The sequence below is a fragment of the Sus scrofa genome, chromosome 2 (assembly GCF_000003025.6).
Source record: "Sus scrofa isolate TJ Tabasco breed Duroc chromosome 2, Sscrofa11.1, whole genome shotgun sequence".
Lineage (NCBI taxonomy): Eukaryota > Metazoa > Chordata > Mammalia > Artiodactyla > Suidae > Sus > Sus scrofa.
In genome coordinates this window covers 72094877-72115772 of record NC_010444.4, presented here as the reverse complement: position 1 = coordinate 72115772, position 20896 = coordinate 72094877, and the positions used below count along the sequence as shown (strand labels likewise).

Below are 20896 nucleotides of genomic sequence, written 5' to 3'. Positions count from 1 at the left end.
GACGATGGAAAGACACAAGAGAGAAGCTGATCATGTGATGACAGATGGAAGTGATGCATCTTCCAGCCAAGGAGCCCCAAAGATTGTTGGCAGTCACCATAAGCTAGAGGATTCAAGGAAGGACCCTCCCCTTCAGGTTCCAGAGAGGGCGTGGCCCTGCTGACAGCTGATCTCAGGCTTTTAGCCTCCAGACCCTTGAGATAATAGTGTAATATTGTGTTAAGACACCCAGTTAGTGGTAGTCTGTTATAGCAGCCATTGGAACTTATTTCTTTAAAAAAATTTTTTTGGGGGCTGTGCCTGTGGCATGTGGAAGTTCCTGGGACAGGGATCAAATCCGTGCCACAGCAGTGACCTGAGCCACAGTAGTGACAACCCAGATCCTTAACTCACTAGGCCACCAAGGAACTCCCCTTTTTTTGTTTCCTTTGCAGTCACCACCCCTCTTTATTTCTATGCTCCTCACTCACTTTATCTTTTCTTTTTTCATTTTTTTTACAGAATTATTTTTATTTTTTCATTATAGCTGGTTTACAGTGTTGTTTTTTTCATTTTTAAAAGTTTTATTGAACTACGGTTCATTTACAATGTTGTGATAATTTCTGCTGTACATCACTTCGTTTTATGGGTTTTTTTTGTTTTTTTTTTTTGTTTTTTGTCTTTTTGCCTTTTCTAGGGCTGCTTCCCACAGCATATGGATGTTCCCAGGCTAGGGGTCGAATGTGGAGCTGTAGCCCTCAGCCTACGCCAGAGCCACAGCAACGTGGCATCCGAGCCACATCTGTGACCAACACCACAGCTCACGGCAATGCCGGATCCTTAACCCACTGAGTGAGGCCAGGGATCGAACTGGCAACCTCATGGTTCCTAGTCAGATTCGTTAACCACTGCACCACAATGGGAACTCCCACTTCGTTTTATCTTAATTCAAACATTTAGTACCTGGTGTCTTACACATCACTTAAACATGGGAATATCTGTTTCTAGAACTCCTTGTAGAGCAGAGACTGATGTATGCATTTCCAGCTCTCCATTGGGATCTATCATATCAGCTAGTTACTGAGGCAGAATAAAATGGGACTCACCCTTCTATGAGGGTTGATTTGAGAATCAAGTGAGCAAATAGATTCTTGCAAAATACAATGCATTTTGTGGACCTGGTTTTGCAAAGTGGGGAACAAACCCTTAGAGAGCTGGATTCAGTCTCCAGCTGATCTCCTACTTCCAGTGTGATTTTTGGATCAGTCAGTGGTCCGCTATGAACCTCAGTTTCCTCACTCTAAAGGAAAATGGTTGGACTGTGTTTGTATTGCCTTTGAGATGCATCAGACCTGCATGTCTAAGATCCATTTATTAAGAGGCTTCCTCAATTCTCCATGCCTGATTCTCAACTCATTCTTTCTAAGCCAACAAATACTCATTAAACAGGACAAGGAAAAAATGTGTTTACCACAATGTTCTCATGGGCTTTTCTCTGAATGATGATCATGTGATGATTTAAATACTTCTGTTTTTAGGTATTTTCCAATATTTCAACAATGCTTTTATTTTTGAAAAAGATTTAAAAATAGCAATAATCAAAACCAGTTTCCTCCTAACATAATGCAGTGTTGGTAAAAAGAAATTCTATTTTACTTAGTACATCAATTTTTTTTAAGTTCCCTGTATCACATGGTACATACCATCCATACAAAGCACATTTTTGCATTAACAAAGATGGCGCTCTATCTCTAGATTTATCTTTTATCCTAATAACTTAATTATTTCACTTAAATTCTGCTCTTTTAAGAAAGGTCATTTCAAGAGTTCTCTCATGGCCTAGCAATTAAGGATCTGGTGTTGTCATCATTGGTGGCTCTGGTCACTGCTGTGGTGTGGATTCAGTCCCTGGTTTTGGAATTTCTGCATGCTATGGGTGTGGCCAAAAAAACCGCACATAAATTAATATAAATTTAAAAATAATTTCATAACCTCAGTTTCACACATCATATTCTTCCCAGGCCCACTGTTTTTCCTTCTAATTTTCTTGGCAAGTCTCAGGCATTTAATCTTCTTAAATGAACTTAAAATAATTCTGTCCTATCCTGGCACCAGAAAACAAAACAAAACAAAAGCAACCAAACAAAGACAACAGAAAAAAATAAAATAAAATAAAATGAAAACTTAGTACTGTGTTTTTAAATGTAATTGTGTTCACTTTTTATATCAGTTTTGGTACAAGAGATGTGTTTATATCAAATCATTCAATTCTAGCATACCATCTTTCCTTTGGTTTAAATCATATTTTATATCTTTAATTGATTTTTATCACTTTCTTCTGGTATATACGTATTTTATTATGGAAAGACAATTATAATCTAGAACAGTGGTTCTCAACCAGGAGAAATGGTTGAAAAATGCATTTCAGAGTAAGTTTCAGCCTTCAGTAGACTTTCCCTGCTTCCCTTCTAAAAAGAAGAACATGGGAGTTCCCTTTGTGGCTCAGCAGTTAACGAATCTGACTAGGATCTGTGAGGCTTTGGGTTCGATCCCTGGTCTCGCTCAGTGGGTCAGGGATGTGGCATTGCTGTGAGCTGTGGTGTAGGTCGCAGAGGAACCTCAGATCCCACGTTGCTGTGGCTGTGGCTGTGGCTGGCAGCTGTAGCTCTGATTGGACCCCTTGCCTGGGAACTTCCATATGCCGTGGATACGGCCCCAAAAAGGGAAAAAAAAAAAAAAGAAGAGCAAAAATATAATTGCTAGTCTCTTCAGTTGCCCATTATAGTAGTAGAAGATTGTACCACGCAGGCTGTTACAAAATCCCCAGTACTTCTTGAGAAACACCAGAGAAACTAGAAGACGAGGCAAGTTCCTATGTTTTAACCTTTGTCATCATGGCTAGAAGTTGCTTCTTGCCTTGGGGAGGTAAGTCTTTAAAACATATATTTTAGGTTGAAATAAAGAGCGAGGCCACATCATCTCACCTATTTTATTTTGTCTTCAACATTGTGACCCTGTGGGGGGTGGGGGGCATCCTTCTGGTTTGCTCTTTTTTTTTTTTTTTTTTTTTGCTTTTTAGGGCTGAACCCATGGCATATGGAGGTTCCCAGGCTAGGGGTCCAATCGGAGCTGCAGCTGCTGGCCACAGGCCCAGCAACACAGGGCTGCATCTGCTACCTGAACCACAGCTCAGGGCAACACCCGATACTTAACCCACTGAGTGGGGCCAGGGATAAAACCTGCGACCTCATGGGTACGAGTGGGATTTGTAACCCACTGAGCCACAATGGGAACTCCCCTGGTTTGCTCCTTTAAACCATGACTGAGGTACAGCTCCTATGGAAATACCTGAAGGAATCAAAAGGCAGCAAATTCAGAATGCTTTCATCAGGAAACAGGGTTCTTCAAAGCTTGCACACCCTTATGTTCAGTTATACCAGGATAGCGTTTCAGCGAGCCGCCGGGTATCACTCTGCAAAACATGAATCTCTTTCTTCTAAGAATGGATTCTTTTATGTCAGGGGCAGACTTTTGGCGTGGAAGGCTGTCCCAGGCTCATTTTCTCGCTGAAACTGACGTGGATTCTCTCTCTTCTGGATCCATTTACTTAGCAAGCCAGGATTTCCACAGTGTGGGTCCTCCAGGTTTTAGAGCTGACCTTGGCGTCCAAAGAGCTAAGTACCACAATTCTCATTCGGTCTGAACAGGCCATGGTTGGAACTGAAAATGGATAGAACTGCTTCGTCTGTTCCAGAGAAGGTGCAGTTTCATATCCTGCTCCTAATTTTGGAAGGCCCAACCTATATCATATAAAACATACTAAAATTGTTCTTCATTTCATTTTGTTGATTTGGGTTTTTTTTTTTTTTTGATTATTTAATGTTTTGGCTCTAAAATCCAAGAGAATTTCTATGACTTCATGGACTTTTAAAATTTGTATTGCAGTCTAGTCGACGTACCGTATTGTGTTAGTTTATCAGCTCTCCATTCTTTTTCAGATTCTTTTCCCATAGAGGAGATTACAGGGTATTGAGTAGATTTCCCTGTGCTGGACAGGAGGTCCTTGTTATATCATTTTATTTTTTAATTTATTGGCCCAGGATTAATTACCCAAGACCTAGGACTTTCACGAAACACTTGCCAAGGCAGAAAACCTAACCTATGTAATAGACTGCTAATGAGACTAAATTAAATTCAACAGCTGACTAAGTCACTGCTGTTGTTACCTTTTACAGACATTCAAGTGACCCTCTGTTCATGGCTACTGTTCGGTTTTCTAATATTCCCCCTATGTTTTAATCTATTTTCCCCCCTGGGGTCTCAAATATGCTTGTGGAACTGTGAACACTTTAAGCTCTAAGTGGTAAAACAGTTGCTAGAGGGCCAACATCCTATTAGGTGTGCCCAATGTGTTTGGAGGAACTAAGCATCCAAGAGCTGTGGGCAGGGGGAGGTGGTGGGGGGGGACCAGGGGAGGCGGGAGGAGAGGGTGGGAACAACACTTCGAAAGATTCAGATCTTTAGGGAAAAAAAAAAATGAAATCCCTCTTTTGTTTTCTCCTCTAGGGATTTCCTGCTTGATTTTCTTCATGAATATTCATAATTCATCATTCCAAGGTATGTGCGTGAAGGGAGGAGGCAAGAGCGTAGCCTTGTTTCTACAGGTATTTAACTTATAAAGCAATTTTGAAATAAGCAGAACAAATCTTGCGGTCCCCCAGATTCAGACCTAGAAAGAGAAGTAGGGACATGGTGGGCATTTGTTCCGACTCGTGTACCTAGCCAGGTCATTCTACCCTCATGATTTCTCCCACCACATTATACTTATGACATTTAAAAAGAAATAGAATTACTGTTTGATTCTTACTGTTTAACTTACATAGGCTATTTACACAAAGACTCCACCAAAATCAGGAGAACAGTGATGGAGAAACATGAAGAGAAAACCACTCTTTTTGTTATGGCATGCATACACATAATCTTTTACCTATTTGCATATACATACACCTAGACCTATAAATATTTCCATATATCCATGCCTATATGTATATATGCATATATGTGTATATAAGCATAGATATAAAGGCATAGAAAAATACATACATATATCTACAGATACTTATCTATTTACACATATAAATATATAAAATATGTATTTATTTGTATATATTTAAATAGATATAAATATGTATTTACATGTATATACATATACTGATTATTTATATACATATATAAAAGTAAATATAGGAGTTCCCGTTGTAGCTCACCAGAAACAAACCCGACTAGTATCTGTGAGGATGTGGGTTTGATCCCTGGCCCGGGTCAGTGGGTTAAGGATCCAGCATTGTTGATAGCTGTGGTGTAGGTTGCAGACGAGGCTGGGATCTGACGTTGCTGTGGCTGTGGCGTAGGCCTGCAGCTGTGGCTATGACTTGACCCCCTAGCCTGGGAACTGCCACATACTGCACCTGGGGCCCTAAGAAAAGGAAACAAAGAAAACAAAAAAAGTAAATATCTATTTATATAAATACAAATGGATAAATAGGTATATATAAGTATATATTACATGTATATAGGTATAGACCTATATAAATATATATTTTATATATAAATAGGTAAATTTGTGTATATTTGAACCTATAAAAGTCATAATAAAAAGTGATCATTTTTTATTATTTCCATATAATTTTTTCCTAAGATTTGTGAGTTCTTTTTGCAAATAGCCTGTGTATGTTACTTTTTTTTTCTTTTTTTTTTTAGATCACCCCTGCAGCATATGGAAGTTTCCGGGCTAGGGGTCCAATCAGAGCTGCAGCCCCTGGCCTTCACCACAGCCACAGCCACCCCAGATCTGAGCTGCAGGCCAGGGAGGATTCAGGCTTGATCCTTGGCTACTGAGCAAGGCCGGGGATCGAACTCGCATCCTCAGGGATACTGCCTGAGTTCCTAATCCGCTGAGCCACAGGAACTCCCAGTAGCCTGTGACTGTTAAAGAGTATGTAAGAGTATGTACATAAAATATGTATATTCATTGACATCTACACACAGGTAATTGTGTATGTATTCCTTTACCGAATACCGTCACAGTTTAGAAAGTGTTTTTACAATATTTGTTAACTGATAGCACAAAGAATGTTAAACCAGTGCCTGGCCCCCAGGGAATACTCCGTATGTATCTGATGACTGAATGCCTGTGTGACAGGATGGTGACGGGGAGTGAATTCAGCAGTCTGACCTTTGCTTCATCCTTAGTCTCAGATGTGAACAAATGCCTGGATACCAGGACCTGCCCGTCAACATCGACTTGCACTAACACTGTGGGAGGCTACTACTGCACCTGTAAATCCGGGCACACATCCAGCACCGGGGAAAAACATTTTAATTCTTCTGGAGTGACTTGCCTAGGTGAGTGTTATTTAGGTAAGAACATTCTAGAAAAAAGGAAGTGTATGGGCTTTGACCCAAATTTTGATAATAACTGATCAAATCATGGGAGATCTACATGCTCTGCGTGACCAATATTTTTGTTCAGGAGCATAAAGCGTTCTGAAATTCTTTAGCTTGAGGATCTTTTTGGTTAAGATCACACAGTATTTTGATCTCAGGAGCTCTCTGCAAATACTAGATAGGAGCAGCCTGGATCTATTCTCTTTTGTTCTTCGTAGGAAGAGATGGTAGCCAGGGATACATAAAAGGGATATATAAAATGCCTCAATTTGGATTTTTTTTTTTTTTTTTTTGGTAACGACTGTAGCATGTGGCAGTTCGCAGGCCAGGGATTGAGCCTGTGCCACAGCAGTAACCAGAACAACAGCAGGGACAACACCAGATCCTTAAGCTGCTGAGCCACCACGGAACTTATGGAATGTTTTTAATGTTAATATTAATAAGGGAAGATCAACCACGTTTATCAAAATGAGTTTTTCCTCATTTCAAAACACATCCCCATTGATTCAAAAACTATTTTACATTCGTAGCCAAAGCTTCCTGATACATTCAAAACTATACTTCATGGAAAAATGTTATTGCTCACATTTTGCATTTTAGGGGTTTCAAAAACCCTCTCTCAGTGCATAAATATACACTGATTGGAAACAATAAAGGAAGAGGTTACAAAGATTTGGGTGTGGGAATTTGTTTGCATTGTATTTTCTACCAGGCTAGTGCTGGCGTTGAGAAAAATAATTTCTAAAAACTGTTTTCCTAGAACTCAACTCCTACAGCACACAAGGGATTTCTCAAATGTTGCTCCTGAAGTTTTCACATGGGAAAATCCAATCATACTAAAAGAATCATTATCTTTTAATATTTTTATAGAGAGTTTTTTTTTTTCCTGTTCTTTGTCTATTGACTGAAACCTCCAGAATGAAGTTGGACAAGAGGCAGCAAATATCCAGTCTTGTCTACTTGGTTTCAATGCAAATGTCAGTAGTACCATTTCTTTTATCTTTTTCTCTCTCTGGCCGTGCTGACAGCATCCAGAAGTTCCTGGGCCAGGGACGGAACCTGGGCCACAGCAGTGACCCAAGCTGCTGCAGTGAAAACACCAGATCCTTAACCTCTAGGTCTCCAGGGAACTCCTAGTAACTATACTTAAGTAAGACACATGCTGTTGAGGGGGGTGGAGCCAAGGATGCTTTGTCATTTCCAGGTCTTTCCCCTCTGCCATCAGCTTAATAAGATGGTTTGATTTTCAGATATGGACATTGAATTTTGTGCCACTCTTGGTGAACTGAAGATGTTTGCATTGTATGTGTGGCCAAATAACCCTAAAGGGAGCCTCTCTGGATACCTAGTTTTATCTTTTTCCATCCCCGCAAATCCTCTTTCCCTGGAGATTCTCAACTTCCTAGAAGGCAGCCCTCAGCACTGTGCCGGCTGAGGACATCACTCTGCCAGCATGGACAACGTCCCCAAATGCCCACAGGCTAATCCTTCAAACCTGTGACCATATTACTATCTCAGTCTGTTTGGGCTGCTCTAATGAAATATCCTATAGCTTGTGGCTTATAGACAGTGAGCATGGATTTCTCACCATTTTCAGGCTGAGTGTCCAAGATCGAGGCAGCAGCAGATTGGATATCTGGTTCATAGATGGCATCCTCTAGCTATCAGTCATGTGGGGAAGGGGGAAGTGGGCTCTCTGGGATCTTTGTTGTAAGGGCACCAATCCCCTTCATGAGGGCTCCACCCTCAGGCCCTAATTTCCTCCCCAAGGCCCCACTTCCTAATAACATTGCCTTGGGCATTAATTAGGTTTCCAACAATTATGTTTTGAGGGGATACCAAGGTCCTATCTATAGCAATGACCTTACACATCAAAAGGGATTTTATGGCGTTTCCTCATGGCCCAGCGGGTTGAGGATCCAGCATTGTCACTCTGGCGGCTTGGGTCACTGTTGTGGCACAGGTTTAATCCCTGGCCCAGGAACTTCCACATGCAGAGGGCGTGGCGAAAAGGAAAAAAAAAAAAGAAGTGAATTCAGGCTAGAGGGACCCCATGGAGGCCTATCACTGATGGAGGCTTTTTTACCCCTTCCTGCCACAGATAAGGATGAATGCAAGAACTCCTCCATCTGCCCACCTACAGCCAAATGCAAGAACACCCCAGGAAGCTACTACTGCCTCTGCAATCCTGGATTTGTGTCAACTGATGGGAGAGATCGGTTCACTGGCTCTGGAGCAACTTGCATAGGTGAGCAGATTCTCCACCTGCATCAGATGAAAATGTTCTTATACGAGGGTTGTGCAAAACAAAACAAAAACAAGCAAACAGACAAAAAACTCATCACTAAGGGTTTGATTTAAATTACTCTAATAACCTTGAAATTCAGTTCCTCAGTTCCCGAACATCCGTATTTGGGGTGTGTGTGTGTGTGTAGATGTTTCAAATCTAAGTAATAGAGACTTCCCCTTGTGGCAAATCAGGTTAAGGATCTGACATAGTCTCCATGAGGTGGTGGGTTTGATCCCTGGCCTCGCTCATTGGGTTAAGGATCCAGCATTGTTGCAAGCTGCAGTATAGGTCACAGAAGTGGCTGCCATCCTGCATTGCTGTGGCTGTGGTGTAGGCCTCAGCTGCAGCTCCAGTTCGACCCCTAGCCTGGCAACGTCCATATGCCAAAGGTGCAACTCTAAAAAGAAAAAATCAATATATAAAACAGGAATTCCCTGGTGACCTAGTGGTTAAGGATACAGCATTGTCCCTGCTGTGGTGAAGGTTCTATCCTTGGCCTGGAGAACTTCTGCATAAAGCAGACAAGGCCAAAAAAGATTTAAACAAAACAGAGCAAATTATATATAACCCGTTGATGATATCTATAAGCCTAATGTTCTCTTCCATTAAATATGATCACGTATTACATTTTCCTACTATTCTTAGTTTCCAAAAAAAACATTATTTCTTTTCTTTTTGGCCATGCCTGAGGCATGTGGAAGTTCCCAGGCCAGGTACTGAACCCACGCCAAAGCAGGAGTCCAAGCAGCTGCTGTGACAACTCTGGATCCTTAGCCCACTGGGCCACAAGCGAACTCCTTCAAAAAATTTTGAAAAATCAAGTCTTTATTTTAAATCTTGCTTCATAATTTTGACTCTAAGACATAATATTCCCAGATACATTATAGTGAATGAGCATATGGTAATTCTCTTTTCATTTGTCTGAGGAGCCGCCATACTGTTTTCTCTAGGCTCTGCCTCATTTCACGTTTCCACCAGCAAGAACACAAGGATTCTGGTGGCTCCATACCAACATCAACATTGGTTATTCTCTTTAAGAAATATATATATACCCATCTGAATGGATGTGAGATCGATGCCTTAGAATGCTATGGTTAAGAGCATCATTTTAGTCCTACACAGTCTTGCGTTCCTAACAGCCGAGTTCCCTTCCAGATGTGCAGATTTCATCACAGTAAGGCCAGTGGTTCCTCCCAGTGGTGACCATCTGTCCCTGGCTGTGGGGCTTCCAAACCGATGGTCTCTTGCTCCCTGATTCCCAGGCACTGATGAGTGTCTGCAGAGAGGGGACTTGATTTCGGGATTCCCATTGTCTCCCTTGCAGTGAGAGGGGTTCTTGCCTGGTTGCCTCCTGGCAACTGGAAGCCCGTAGGCTCTTCTTTCCGTAGTCTAACGATTCTTATTCTTGAAGTGGACCTTCTTTCAGTGACTTGTCCCTCTGTTTTGAAGAACTTCTTCTTATTCTTTTTTTTTTTTTTTTCGTCTTTTTGCCTTTTCTAGGGCTGCTCCTGTGGCATATGGAGGTTCCTAGGCTAGGGGTGGAATCAGAGCTGTAGCCGCCGGCCTGCACCACAGCTCACAGCAACACTGGATCCTTAACCTGCTGAGCAAGGCCAGAGATCAAACCTGCAACTTCATGGTTCCTAGTCAGATTCATTAACCCCTGGCCATTGTGTGGTTGGAGCTGTGTCTGGAGCTGGTGAGGTTTTGACAGTTAAATCCTCTTCAGTAGATGCAGATCCATCCCCACCCCCAGTTCCCCTTTTTCTCTTCAGAACTCCCCAAGGTCGAGATTAAGACTTACGTCCATGTTATGCCTAACTTTCAAGGCTGGCTATCCAGTTGGAGTCAGCAAAATTTTCTCTCTATAAAACCTAATGAGATCCCTTCAACCATAGCCTCTGTTGTTTTGGGGCCATCCCTCTGGCACATGGAAGTTCCCCGGGCCAGGCATCTAACCTGTGCAACAATAGCAATCCAAGCCACAGCAGTGACAACCCCAGGTCCTTAACCCTTAGAGCCACCAGGAAACTCCAACCACTGCCTCAATTAATTATAGTGAAACAAAACAAGATTATTTTTTACAGAGAGGACCAAAAAAAAAAGAGGCATTGAGATACCTTGAAAAATAGAGGTACTGAAAATGTAGGCTTTCTATGTTTATCTAAATCATGCCTTCATTTTTAGGCTCTACATTGCTTATAGTGTCTTTTTCTTCTTCTCCCAAATTTCCTGTAATAGAAAAAAGTGTCATCCTGTTCTTTCCCTCTCATTGAGTGTTCCTTTTCATAGCATTTTGACTGTTAGTTCTCATGTTACAGGATATAACTACCCTACCTGGCTCTTAGTTATAACAAATCTTTTTTTTTTTTTTTTTTTGTCTTTTTGTCTTTTTTTTGTTGTTGTTGTTGTTGCTATTTCTTGGGCCGCTCCCGCGGCATATGGAGGTTCCCAGGCTAGGGGTTGAATCGGAGCTGTAGCTGCCGGCCTACGCCAGAGCCACAGCAACGCGGAATCCGAGCCGCGTCTGCAACCTACACCACAGCTCACGGCAACGCCGGATCATTAACCCACTGAGCAAGGGCAGGGACCGAACCCGCAACCTCATGGTTCCTAGTCGGATTCGTTAACCACTGCGCCACGACGGGAACTCCAGTTATAACAAATCTTATTGTGAGAAATCTCTTCCCCAACAGCAATACAAACTTTAAAACCTGAAAAAAAGACCTGTCTTCAGTAAAGATCTAGGCCAAAATTTTAAAATATTTATCTAAAAAATTGGTTAGGAGAGTTCCCTGGTGGCTCAGAGGTTAAGGATCCAGCATTGTCACTGCAGCAGCTTGGGCCCCTGCTGTGGTGTGGGTTCGATCCCTGGCTCAGGTATCTCCACATGCTGCAGGCAAGGGCAAACAACAACAACAATAACCACAAAAAGCTGAAAAGACAACCTACTGAATGGGAGAAAATATTTACAAGTGATATATCAGATACGGAGTAATATCCAAAATATCTCAACAGCCATATAATATCAAAAAAGCCAAAACAACTTGATTGAAAAAAGGGCAGAAAACCTGAATAGACACTTTTCTTTTTCTTTTCCCATTTTTAAACTTTTATTTAAGTATAGTTGATTTACAGTGTTGAGATAGTTTCTGCCGTGCAACTCAGCCATGCATGTACATCCATTCTCTTCCAGATTCTTTTCCCACATAGATTATCACAGAATTGAGCAGAGTTCTCTATGCTCTACAGCAGGTCCCTGTTAGCCAGTCAATCCATATACCTCAGTGTGCATATGCCAGTCCCAACCCCCCAGCCCATCCCTCCCATCCTCCACCTGTCCGCCTTGTTAACTCTAACTTTGTTTTATTTTATTACAGTTGATTTACAGTGTTATGTCAATTTCTGCTGTACAGCAAAGGGACCCAGTCATACATATAGATGGATTCTCTTAAAACAATTTTTTTTTGTCTTTTTGGGTTTTTTTTTGCCTTTTCTAGGGCCACTCCTACGGCATTTGGAGGTTCACAGGCTAGGAGTCGAACTGGAGCTGTAGCCGCCGGCCTACCCCAGAGCCACAGCAAGGCAGGATCCAAGCCACGTCTGTGACCTACACCAGAGCTCACGGCAACGCCAGCTCGTTAACCCACTGAGCAAGGCCAGGGATCGAACCCGAAACTTTATGGTTCCTAGTCGGATTCGTTAACCACTGCGCCACAACGGGAACTCCTAAAACAATTTTTTATTATACTTGATTTAGAGTGTCAAATCAATTTCTGCTGTGCAGCAAAGGGACCCAGCCATGCATATATATACATTTTTTTTTTCTTATATTATCTTCCATCATGGTCTATCCTCAGAGACTGGATATAGTTTCCTGTGCTATACAGTAGGACCTCATTGCTTATCCGTTTTTTTTTTTTTTTTTTTTTTTTTTGGTCTTTCTTTGCCTTTTCTAGGGCCACTCCTGTGGCATATGGAGGGTCCCAGGATAGGGGTCAAATCAGAGCTGTAGCTGCCAGCCTACGCCAGAGCCACAGTGACTCGGGATCCGAGCCGCATCTGCGACCTACACCACAGCTCACGGCAATGCCAGATCCTCAACCCAATGAGCAAGGCCAGGGATCAAACCCACAACCTCATGGTTCCTAGTCAGATTCGTTAACCAATGAGCCATGACGGGAACTCCTGCTTATCCATCCTAAATGTAACAGTTTGCATCTACTAACCCCAATCTCTCTTTTTTTCCCTGAACTCTCATTCTATTTATAGGAATCAATCCTATTTCTGCTGTCCCCACCCAAAGTACATTTTCAGGAGACTGTAGACAACAGGTAAGCTCCCATCTTTGTAAATTTGTGTACCATGCCTACCTTCAATATGCAGAAGGAAGCAATAATTACAAACAAAATACTCTCCAAGTGGAATATGCCTAACTATCAAACAAAGGTTCAAATCTCCACACACACACCCCCACATAATCTCTGGAAAGAAAAGGAGCTTCTTGATAATTAATATTTTTACATCCTCTCATATGTCTTCTGTATTTTATGTGCTCTCAATTACTTTCATTTTGAGCAACAAATTATTATTTGGGGGAGTACATGGGAGCCAAAAAATATCCTCAGTCAACATTAATTTTGTACAGAATTTATCGTAAAAAAGAGGCAACGCCTACCCTACCACCTCAATTGAATCATCCTTATGGTAGCTATAATTTCGTTGTCGCAAGTGCTGTCTGTTGTTGTAAACAAATCTTTTAAAGATGACTTACAAAAGAAACCTATGTTGGGAACATCCACATGAATTTTCAAAATCCGGTCTTTTGTTTAAGAGTCATTTGTACTCTGATCTAAATTGTCCAGAGCCAACGTCGTACAGGACTTAAAAATGCTGTCTTCCAGACAATTTCAGTGAAAGTGTGCTTTTGGAAAATAGAGTAACTCTAGTATGGCCGAGAGTAAAGACGAATATGCTTATGAAGACTGTTTTTATGAAAACTGAGGAGTTCCTGTCGTGGCTCAGTGGAAACGAATCTGACTAGCATCCATGAGGACGCAGGTTCAATCCCTGGCCTCGATCATTGGGTTAAGGATCCAGTGTTGCCATGAGCTGTGGTGTAGGTTGCAGTCGGGGCTCTGATCTGGTGTTGCTGCGGCTGTGGTGTAGGCCTGTGGCTACAGCTCCGATTTAGCCCCTAGCCTGGGAACCTCCATATGCTGCAGGTGCAGCCCTAAAAAGACAAAAAAAAAAAAAACCCAACCAAACAAAAAAAACAACCAAAAAACAAAAAAGAAATAATGTTAGGTTAAATACGAACATGTTATAGAAATCTTTTCATACAAACAAATAAAATTTAATATTTGACTATTATGAAAGGCATTCGAATATTTTGCCTCTGTCTCCCAAGGTTATGTTTGAAGTGCTCCTTCTCCAATTTTAATTTGTCTTAATCTTCTCAGTGGGAAAATAGTGAATAGCCTGAGAGATGGGATTTTATTATATTTAAGCATAGGGGCACTTTAGCTCTCTTGAAATTATTTTTGAAGATAATGAGGCTATTGAACTAATTTACTCTTTTCAAATGAATACACTTGTCTCAAAACCATATATATATATATATATTTTTTCTTTTATGGCCACGACGATGGCATATGGAAGTTCCCGGGCTGAGACTTGAATTCAAACTGCAACTGTGACCCATGCCTCAGCTGTGGCAATGCCAGATCCTTTCACCTACTGAGCAGGGGTGAGGATTGCACCTGTGTATCCTCAGCAACCTGAGCCACTGCATTCAGATTCCTAACCTACTATGCCACGGCAGAAACTCCTCAAAACAATGTATTGAACTTTATTTACATTGTGTGTGTGTGCGCGTGTGCGTGTGCGTGTGTGTGTGTGTGTGTGTGTGTGTGTGTACTCTAAAAGCCTTTACTTATTATGTTAAGCTCCAACAAATGTTTAATTTTGCAGTCTTGCATTCACATATATGCAAGAGTATTTCTCTGCCAGGACCAACTGTTTCAATAAAGCATCCATGAATTGAAGACCAACCTTTGGATGCTTTGAGCTTAATGGAAACCAATCAAATGTTTGTATTCTTTCCTTCTTTGGACGCCCCCAAGGACCAGAAAAACAGCAAGAGGATTTGCTCTGACTTGGAGGAGATAAAAAGTGTGTTTGAAGGAAGAAATGGCACACTTTCTTTAAAGGTTTGAGACCGTTCCCAGTTTTTGTGAATGTTTTCTCAGGCTAGATGATTCTCCATTTTTTCCTTCCTCCAATACACCCGAGGGAACTAATCATCCTTAAGTGGGACAAGATTTTTTCCTTTCTGTCTCTTCATCACGGGAGAAATGCAAACCTCATATGCGGATTTTTTTTAATTATAGTTGATTTACAATATTGTGCCAACTTCTGCTTCACAGGTAGATTTTCACCTCAATTCTTTTTTTAAGAAAACTTCTCTTCTCTTCTGTTTTGTTTCATTTTGTTTTTTCTTTTTAGGGCCACACCCGTAGCATACGGAAGTTCCACGGCTAAGAGTCAAATTAGAGCTGCAGGGCTAAGAGTCAAACCACAGCCACAGCAATGCCAGATCCAAACTGCATCTGTGACCTACACTGTAGCTTGTGGCAATGCCAGATCTTTAACCCACTGAGCGAGGCCAGGGATCAAACCCTCATCCTCATGGATACTAGTCGGGTTCTTAACCCTCTGAGCCACCGTGGGAACTCCTTTACCTCAATTCTTTTTCAGCTTCCCCATGCATAAGTTCCTGGGCCAGGAATTGAACTTGCGCCACAGCAGTGACAATACTGGATCCTTTAACTGCTAAGACACCAGGGAACTCCTTGTCTCAAGTCTATTAGCCATAGACCTCTCCCTTCCTACTTCTCTAAGGAGGAGGGGGAGGGTAGAAATGGGGGAGGGTTGGATGCAAATTGGATTTTTTTTTTTTTGTCTTTTTGTCATTTCTTGGGCCGCTCCCGCGGCATATGGAGGTTCCCAGGCTAGGGGTCTAATCGGAGCTGTTAGCCACAACAACGCGGGATCCGAGCCGCGTCTGCGACCTACCCCACAGCTCACAGCAATGCCGGATCCTTAACCCACTGAGCGAGGCCAGGGATTGAACCCACAACCTCCTAGTCGGTTTAGTTAACCACTGCGCTATAACGGGAACTCCGAAAATTGGATTTTTTATATTGGATGACAGTTGATTGTTTCTGCAGAGGTACACTAGAAAGCTGGGGGAGAGAGCACAAATGAGTTACAAAGAAAAGCAAAAGCGAAATAAGGCAGAAAGTGAAGCAAAAAAAAGTGATTTAAAAATACTCAATTACTTCACCATGGAAGGAAACAATCTGAGTTTCCTTCCGCCTCTGTTTAAACATTCACACCTCATTTCCTAAGCCTTTCCCTACGCTTTGCATCACTCCCTTCTTCGACGATTAGGAAATGGAAGTAGCCCCAGAGAAAGGTCATGGCTGCTTAGTAAGCTTTCGAGAAAGGTCTGTGCACGTAGGTTGGAAAAAGGATTTTCCGGCATAGCAAGGTGACGAGAAAGAAGAGTGTATTGAGACAAGATGCTGCTAGCTGGGACAACTTGCTGATGATCAGGGAGAGCTGACCACCAGCGTGTGGTCTTGTCTGTTTTTATAGCCCAGGGAGAGAGCAGAGTTCTCACGATACACCTGCTGACCTGCTGATTGGATGGGGGAAGGGGGAGTCTTAGGATACCCCTGCTGTTGGTTAGGGGCATATAAGGCCCCGTAAGGGCAGGGTGAGGAGTGGGCCATGTATCTTTCCTAGTAGTGGGTTGGAAGGAGTGGGCCATGTCACTCAAGGTTGGGGAGGGGACATTGCAATGAGACGGGTGAGCCGATGATAAGGGTCTGGTAATTCTTTTTTTTTTTTCTTGCAATTTTAAAAAAATTGTTATTTCCCTAATACAATTTTTTTTCTATTGTACAGCATGGTGACCTAGTTACACATACATGTACACATTCTATTTTTGCACATTGTCATGCTCCATCATAAGTGACTAGACATACTTCCCAGTGCTACACAGCAGGATCTCATTGCTAATCCATTCCAAAGGCAATAGTTTGTATCTGTTAACCCCAAGCTCCCCAATCACCCCACTCCCTCCCCCTCCTGCTAGGCAACCACAAGTCTGTTCTGCAAGTCCATGATTTTCTTTTCTGTGGTAAGGTTCCTTTGTGCCACATATTAGATTCCAGATATGAGTGATATCCTATGGTATTTGTCTTTCTCTTTCTGACTTACTTCACTCAGGATGAGAGTCTCTAGTTCCATCCATGTTGCTGCAAATGGCATTATTCCATTCTTTTTTATGGCTGAGTAGTATTCCATTATGTATATATACCACACCTTCCTAATCCAATCATCTGTTGATGGACATTTGGGTTGTTTCCTTGTCTTGGCTATTGTAAATAGTGCTACAATGAATATGCGGGTGCATGTGTCTTGGGTCTGGTAATTCTTGTCTTGGCCAGAGGCTTTGAGTTCAGCCTCCTCAGAGAGGCCTTGAAGTCCCACAGTCTGGAAAAGTGAATCTGTACTCAGTTTCCTTTTATGATTTCCTCCCAAAGAAGAGCTGTTTTCACACTCACTATTTTCTGTGGCAGGAAGTGGCTAATTCTTACCCTGAAGTCAGCAACATCCTGAACGAGTCATCTCTGAGAAGCAAGGAAGAAACGAACTTTTTAGCAAAGCATTATCTTCAAAGTGTGGAGTCGGCCGCGTATAAAGCTGCCCTGGAGCAACCCACTGAAGGGACAGTGAATGTACAATCATCATACATGGGTAAGCCATGGTCATGGATACTCATGCAGACATTTGAATTTCTTTAAAAAAAATCATATTATAGTTGATTTACAATGTTCTGTCAATTTCTGCTATACAGCAAAGTGACCCAGTTATACATGTATATATATACACACATTCTTTTTTCACATTATATTCCATCGTGTTCCATCACAAGTGATTGGATTTAGTTCCCTGTGCTGTTCAGCAGGACCTCATTGCTTATCCATTCTAAAAGTAATAGTTTGCATCTACTCACCCCAAACTCCCAGTCCATCCCACTCCCTCCCCCTCCCCCTTGGCAACCACAAGTCTGTTCTCCAGGTCTATGAGTCTGTTTCAGTTCTGTAGATAGGTTCATCTGTGATGTATTTTAAATTCCACATGTAAGTGATATCATATGGTATTTGTCTTTCACTTTCTGACTTATTTCACTATGAGAGTCTCTAGTTGCATCCAGATTGCTACAAATGGCATTATTTTGTTCTTTTTCATGGCTGAGTAGTATTCCATTGTGTATATGTACCACATGTTCTTAATGCATGCATCTGTCAATGGACATTTTAGATTGTTTCCATGTCTTGGCTATTGCGAATAGTGCTGCTATGAACATAGCAGTGCCAGACATTTGAATTTAATTTGGGTTTAGGAAATGCTGGTGGAGCTAAAATTCAAGAGCCACGTTTGGCAGGAAACGGCTTTCTCTGTTCTTACACTGGCGAGACCTGTGTATGTACTTGACACAAAATATCCTGTTTTTCTTTATTTATCTTTTAAAAAAATATATTATTATTATTATTATTATTGTTTGGCCCTGCTCATGGCATGTGGAAGTTCCCAGGCCAGGGATCAAAAATCTGCCACAGCACAGACCCAAGCAAAAACAGTGATATTGCCAGGTCCTTAACTCCTAGGCTGCCAGGGAACTCCTCCTGTTTCTCTTTAGAATCCTAAGCTTGCACTGGATGAGGCTTGAAAGTTCATTTGGCTGAACATCCATCCATCAGTCAAGTCTAACCTATTTCCATAGTGAATCTTTTGTAGCTATAGTACTGTCATTTTTCAGTCTGTGTCACCTTGTAGTTGTTAGGTACAAATCTTTAACAACGATACATTGAAGGATAAAAGTCTTTACTCTTAGAGGCAACAAGGTTTCCATGGGCAAAAAAAGATATAAATAGCACCTAGTGGAGTTCCCTGGTGGCCTAGCAGTTAAGGATCCACCCTCATCACTGCTATAGTGTGAGTTCAGTCAGCGGCTAGGGAACTTCTACATGCTGTGAGCATGGCCAAAATAAATAAAAACAAATAAATAAATCAACACCGCCTAGGAAGTAAAGTGTCTGGTACCTAGAAGGGCTTGGTAATTGTCAAACGAATGAATGCATGGCTAAATATAAGGACAGGGAAAAAATTGTGATCCTATCATCAATTAGTGAAGAAGATCTCACTTTTTTAGGTTAAAAAAATCACAGTAGGGAGGTCCTGTTGTGGCATGGTGGAAACAAACCCGACTAGTATCCATGAGGATACAGGTTTGATCCCTGGCCCTGCTCAGTGGGTTAAGGAGCCAGTGTTGTCATGAGCTGTGGTGTAGGTAACAGACACGGCTCGGATTTGGCATTGCTGTGGCTGTGGTGTAGGCCGGCAGCTGCACTCCAGTTCGACCCCTAGCTTGGGAACTTTCATATGCCGCCTGTGCAGCCCTAAAAAAAAGCAAAAAAAAAAAAAAAAAAAATCCCAGTAAATCTCAGAGAATACTATAACAATGTATTTGACCTCCCCCAGAATTAGCAAATGTTATTATGCCTTTTGCCATATTTAACTATACTATTTTCTATTTATGAAGTAGAAGGTTATAGAATATTACAGAATATTTTTCTTCCAGCCCTGTCATATAGAAACGTAGTCTCATCAATTTTGTGTGTGTCCTTTGAGTCTGTGTGTTGATATTTTTTATTACATATTTATGTTTATATTCCCTGAACGATAGGTACTACTTAGGAGTGCTTATAACTTTCTGTAAATAAGATTTCCCTATGATTCTCCAAGTTGCTTTCATTAGTCTACCCCCTTTTTTTTTTTTTTGCATTTTTTATTGTGATAAGAACAGTGAACTGAAGATGTGTCCTTTCAACAAAATTTTAAGTGCACAGTACAGTATTATTAACTATAGGCACACCATTGTAGGGCACAGTTCTAGAACTTTTACTCATCTTGCATAATTGAAATTTTGCACACATGGAACCCCAACTCCTGATGTCCCTCACCCAGCTCCTGGAAATGACCGTTTTATTCTCTGTTTCTTGATGCCTATGTCAGATACCTCATATAAGTGGCAACATGCAGTATTTGTTCTTCTGTGTCTGGTTTATTTCACTTGGCAGAGTCATCCTGGTTCATCCATGCTGTCCCATATGGCAGAATTTCCTTCCTTTCTAAGGCTGAAAAATACTCCATTGCATGTATATACTACATTTTCTTTATCCATTCGTCTGTCAGGGTGTATTGACATTGTTTCCATATGGCGACTGTTGTGAATAATGCTGCAACCAACATGGGCATATATCTCTTCTCAATCTTGATTTTAGTTCTTTTGGATTGAGAAGTGGAAGTGCTAAATAGTATGGCAATTCTATTTTTAATCTTTCGAGGAACTACCAACCTGTTTTCCACAGGTGCTCCACCATTTTGCATTCCCACCAACAGGGTACAAGCGCTCTAGCTTCTCCACTCGATGTCAACAGTCTATCTTCCTTGTCTAGTTTATTCTTTTTTATTCTGTAATAGTCCATCTCATGATCGTATCCCAATTTATTTCTCCCCTCTTCTCCTGTTGGCTATTTGATCGTTTTAGTATCTGGCTATTAAAGCTTCATCAGCCAAAGATCAACAGGGACAGTCAGATTTTACTCAAGGGAGAACATTCCAGAAGATGAGTGAAATGCCTCTGAATCAGCAAGAGAATAGGAGTCTCTTTTGCAGGATTGGGGTTCCTGCTGAAGAGACCTAAAGAGGCCATAGTGAAGCACGGGTCAGTCCTGGATCGCTTGCTATTTCTGAGGCAGGATTGGAGAAGGGAGGATTAACTAGGGATCGGGTGCTGCCATAAGGCAAGGACGGCTTAGCAAATGCGTGTCCCTCGTAATAAGTGAACATAGCAGAGCAGGTCTGAGGAGTCATTGGTCAGAAGACAGTGGTCATTCAAGGGAATGGTCATCATGATATTTTTCAGCTATTGCACGAACTGAAAAGGAGTAATGTTTCCTGTTCCCATGGAAGCTGCCTTTTTCTGTGTCTGAGGGTGGGGCTTCCTTTTTCTCTTCAAATTTAAGCTGACTTTTACTCTTT

The 20896-nt window shown here is 41.6% G+C and overlaps 1 protein-coding gene across 1 annotated transcript in view; it reads left to right on the top strand.

The window, feature by feature from the left end:
* The window catches only part of LOC100522787 (adhesion G protein-coupled receptor E3-like), a 41232-nt gene continuing 23073 nt past the window's right edge, over window positions 2738-20896 (top strand). Inside the window, exons 1-7 of the mRNA XM_005654746.3 lie at window positions 2738-2904; window positions 4546-4596; window positions 6232-6384; window positions 8528-8674; window positions 12989-13050; window positions 14842-14928; window positions 17368-17545. Coding sequence (XP_005654803.1) covers window positions 2874-2904; window positions 4546-4596; window positions 6232-6384; window positions 8528-8674; window positions 12989-13050; window positions 14842-14928; window positions 17368-17545 — 709 coding nt within the window. The 5' untranslated portion in view covers window positions 2738-2873. The remainder of the gene's footprint in view (window positions 2905-4545; window positions 4597-6231; window positions 6385-8527; window positions 8675-12988; window positions 13051-14841; window positions 14929-17367; window positions 17546-20896) is intronic.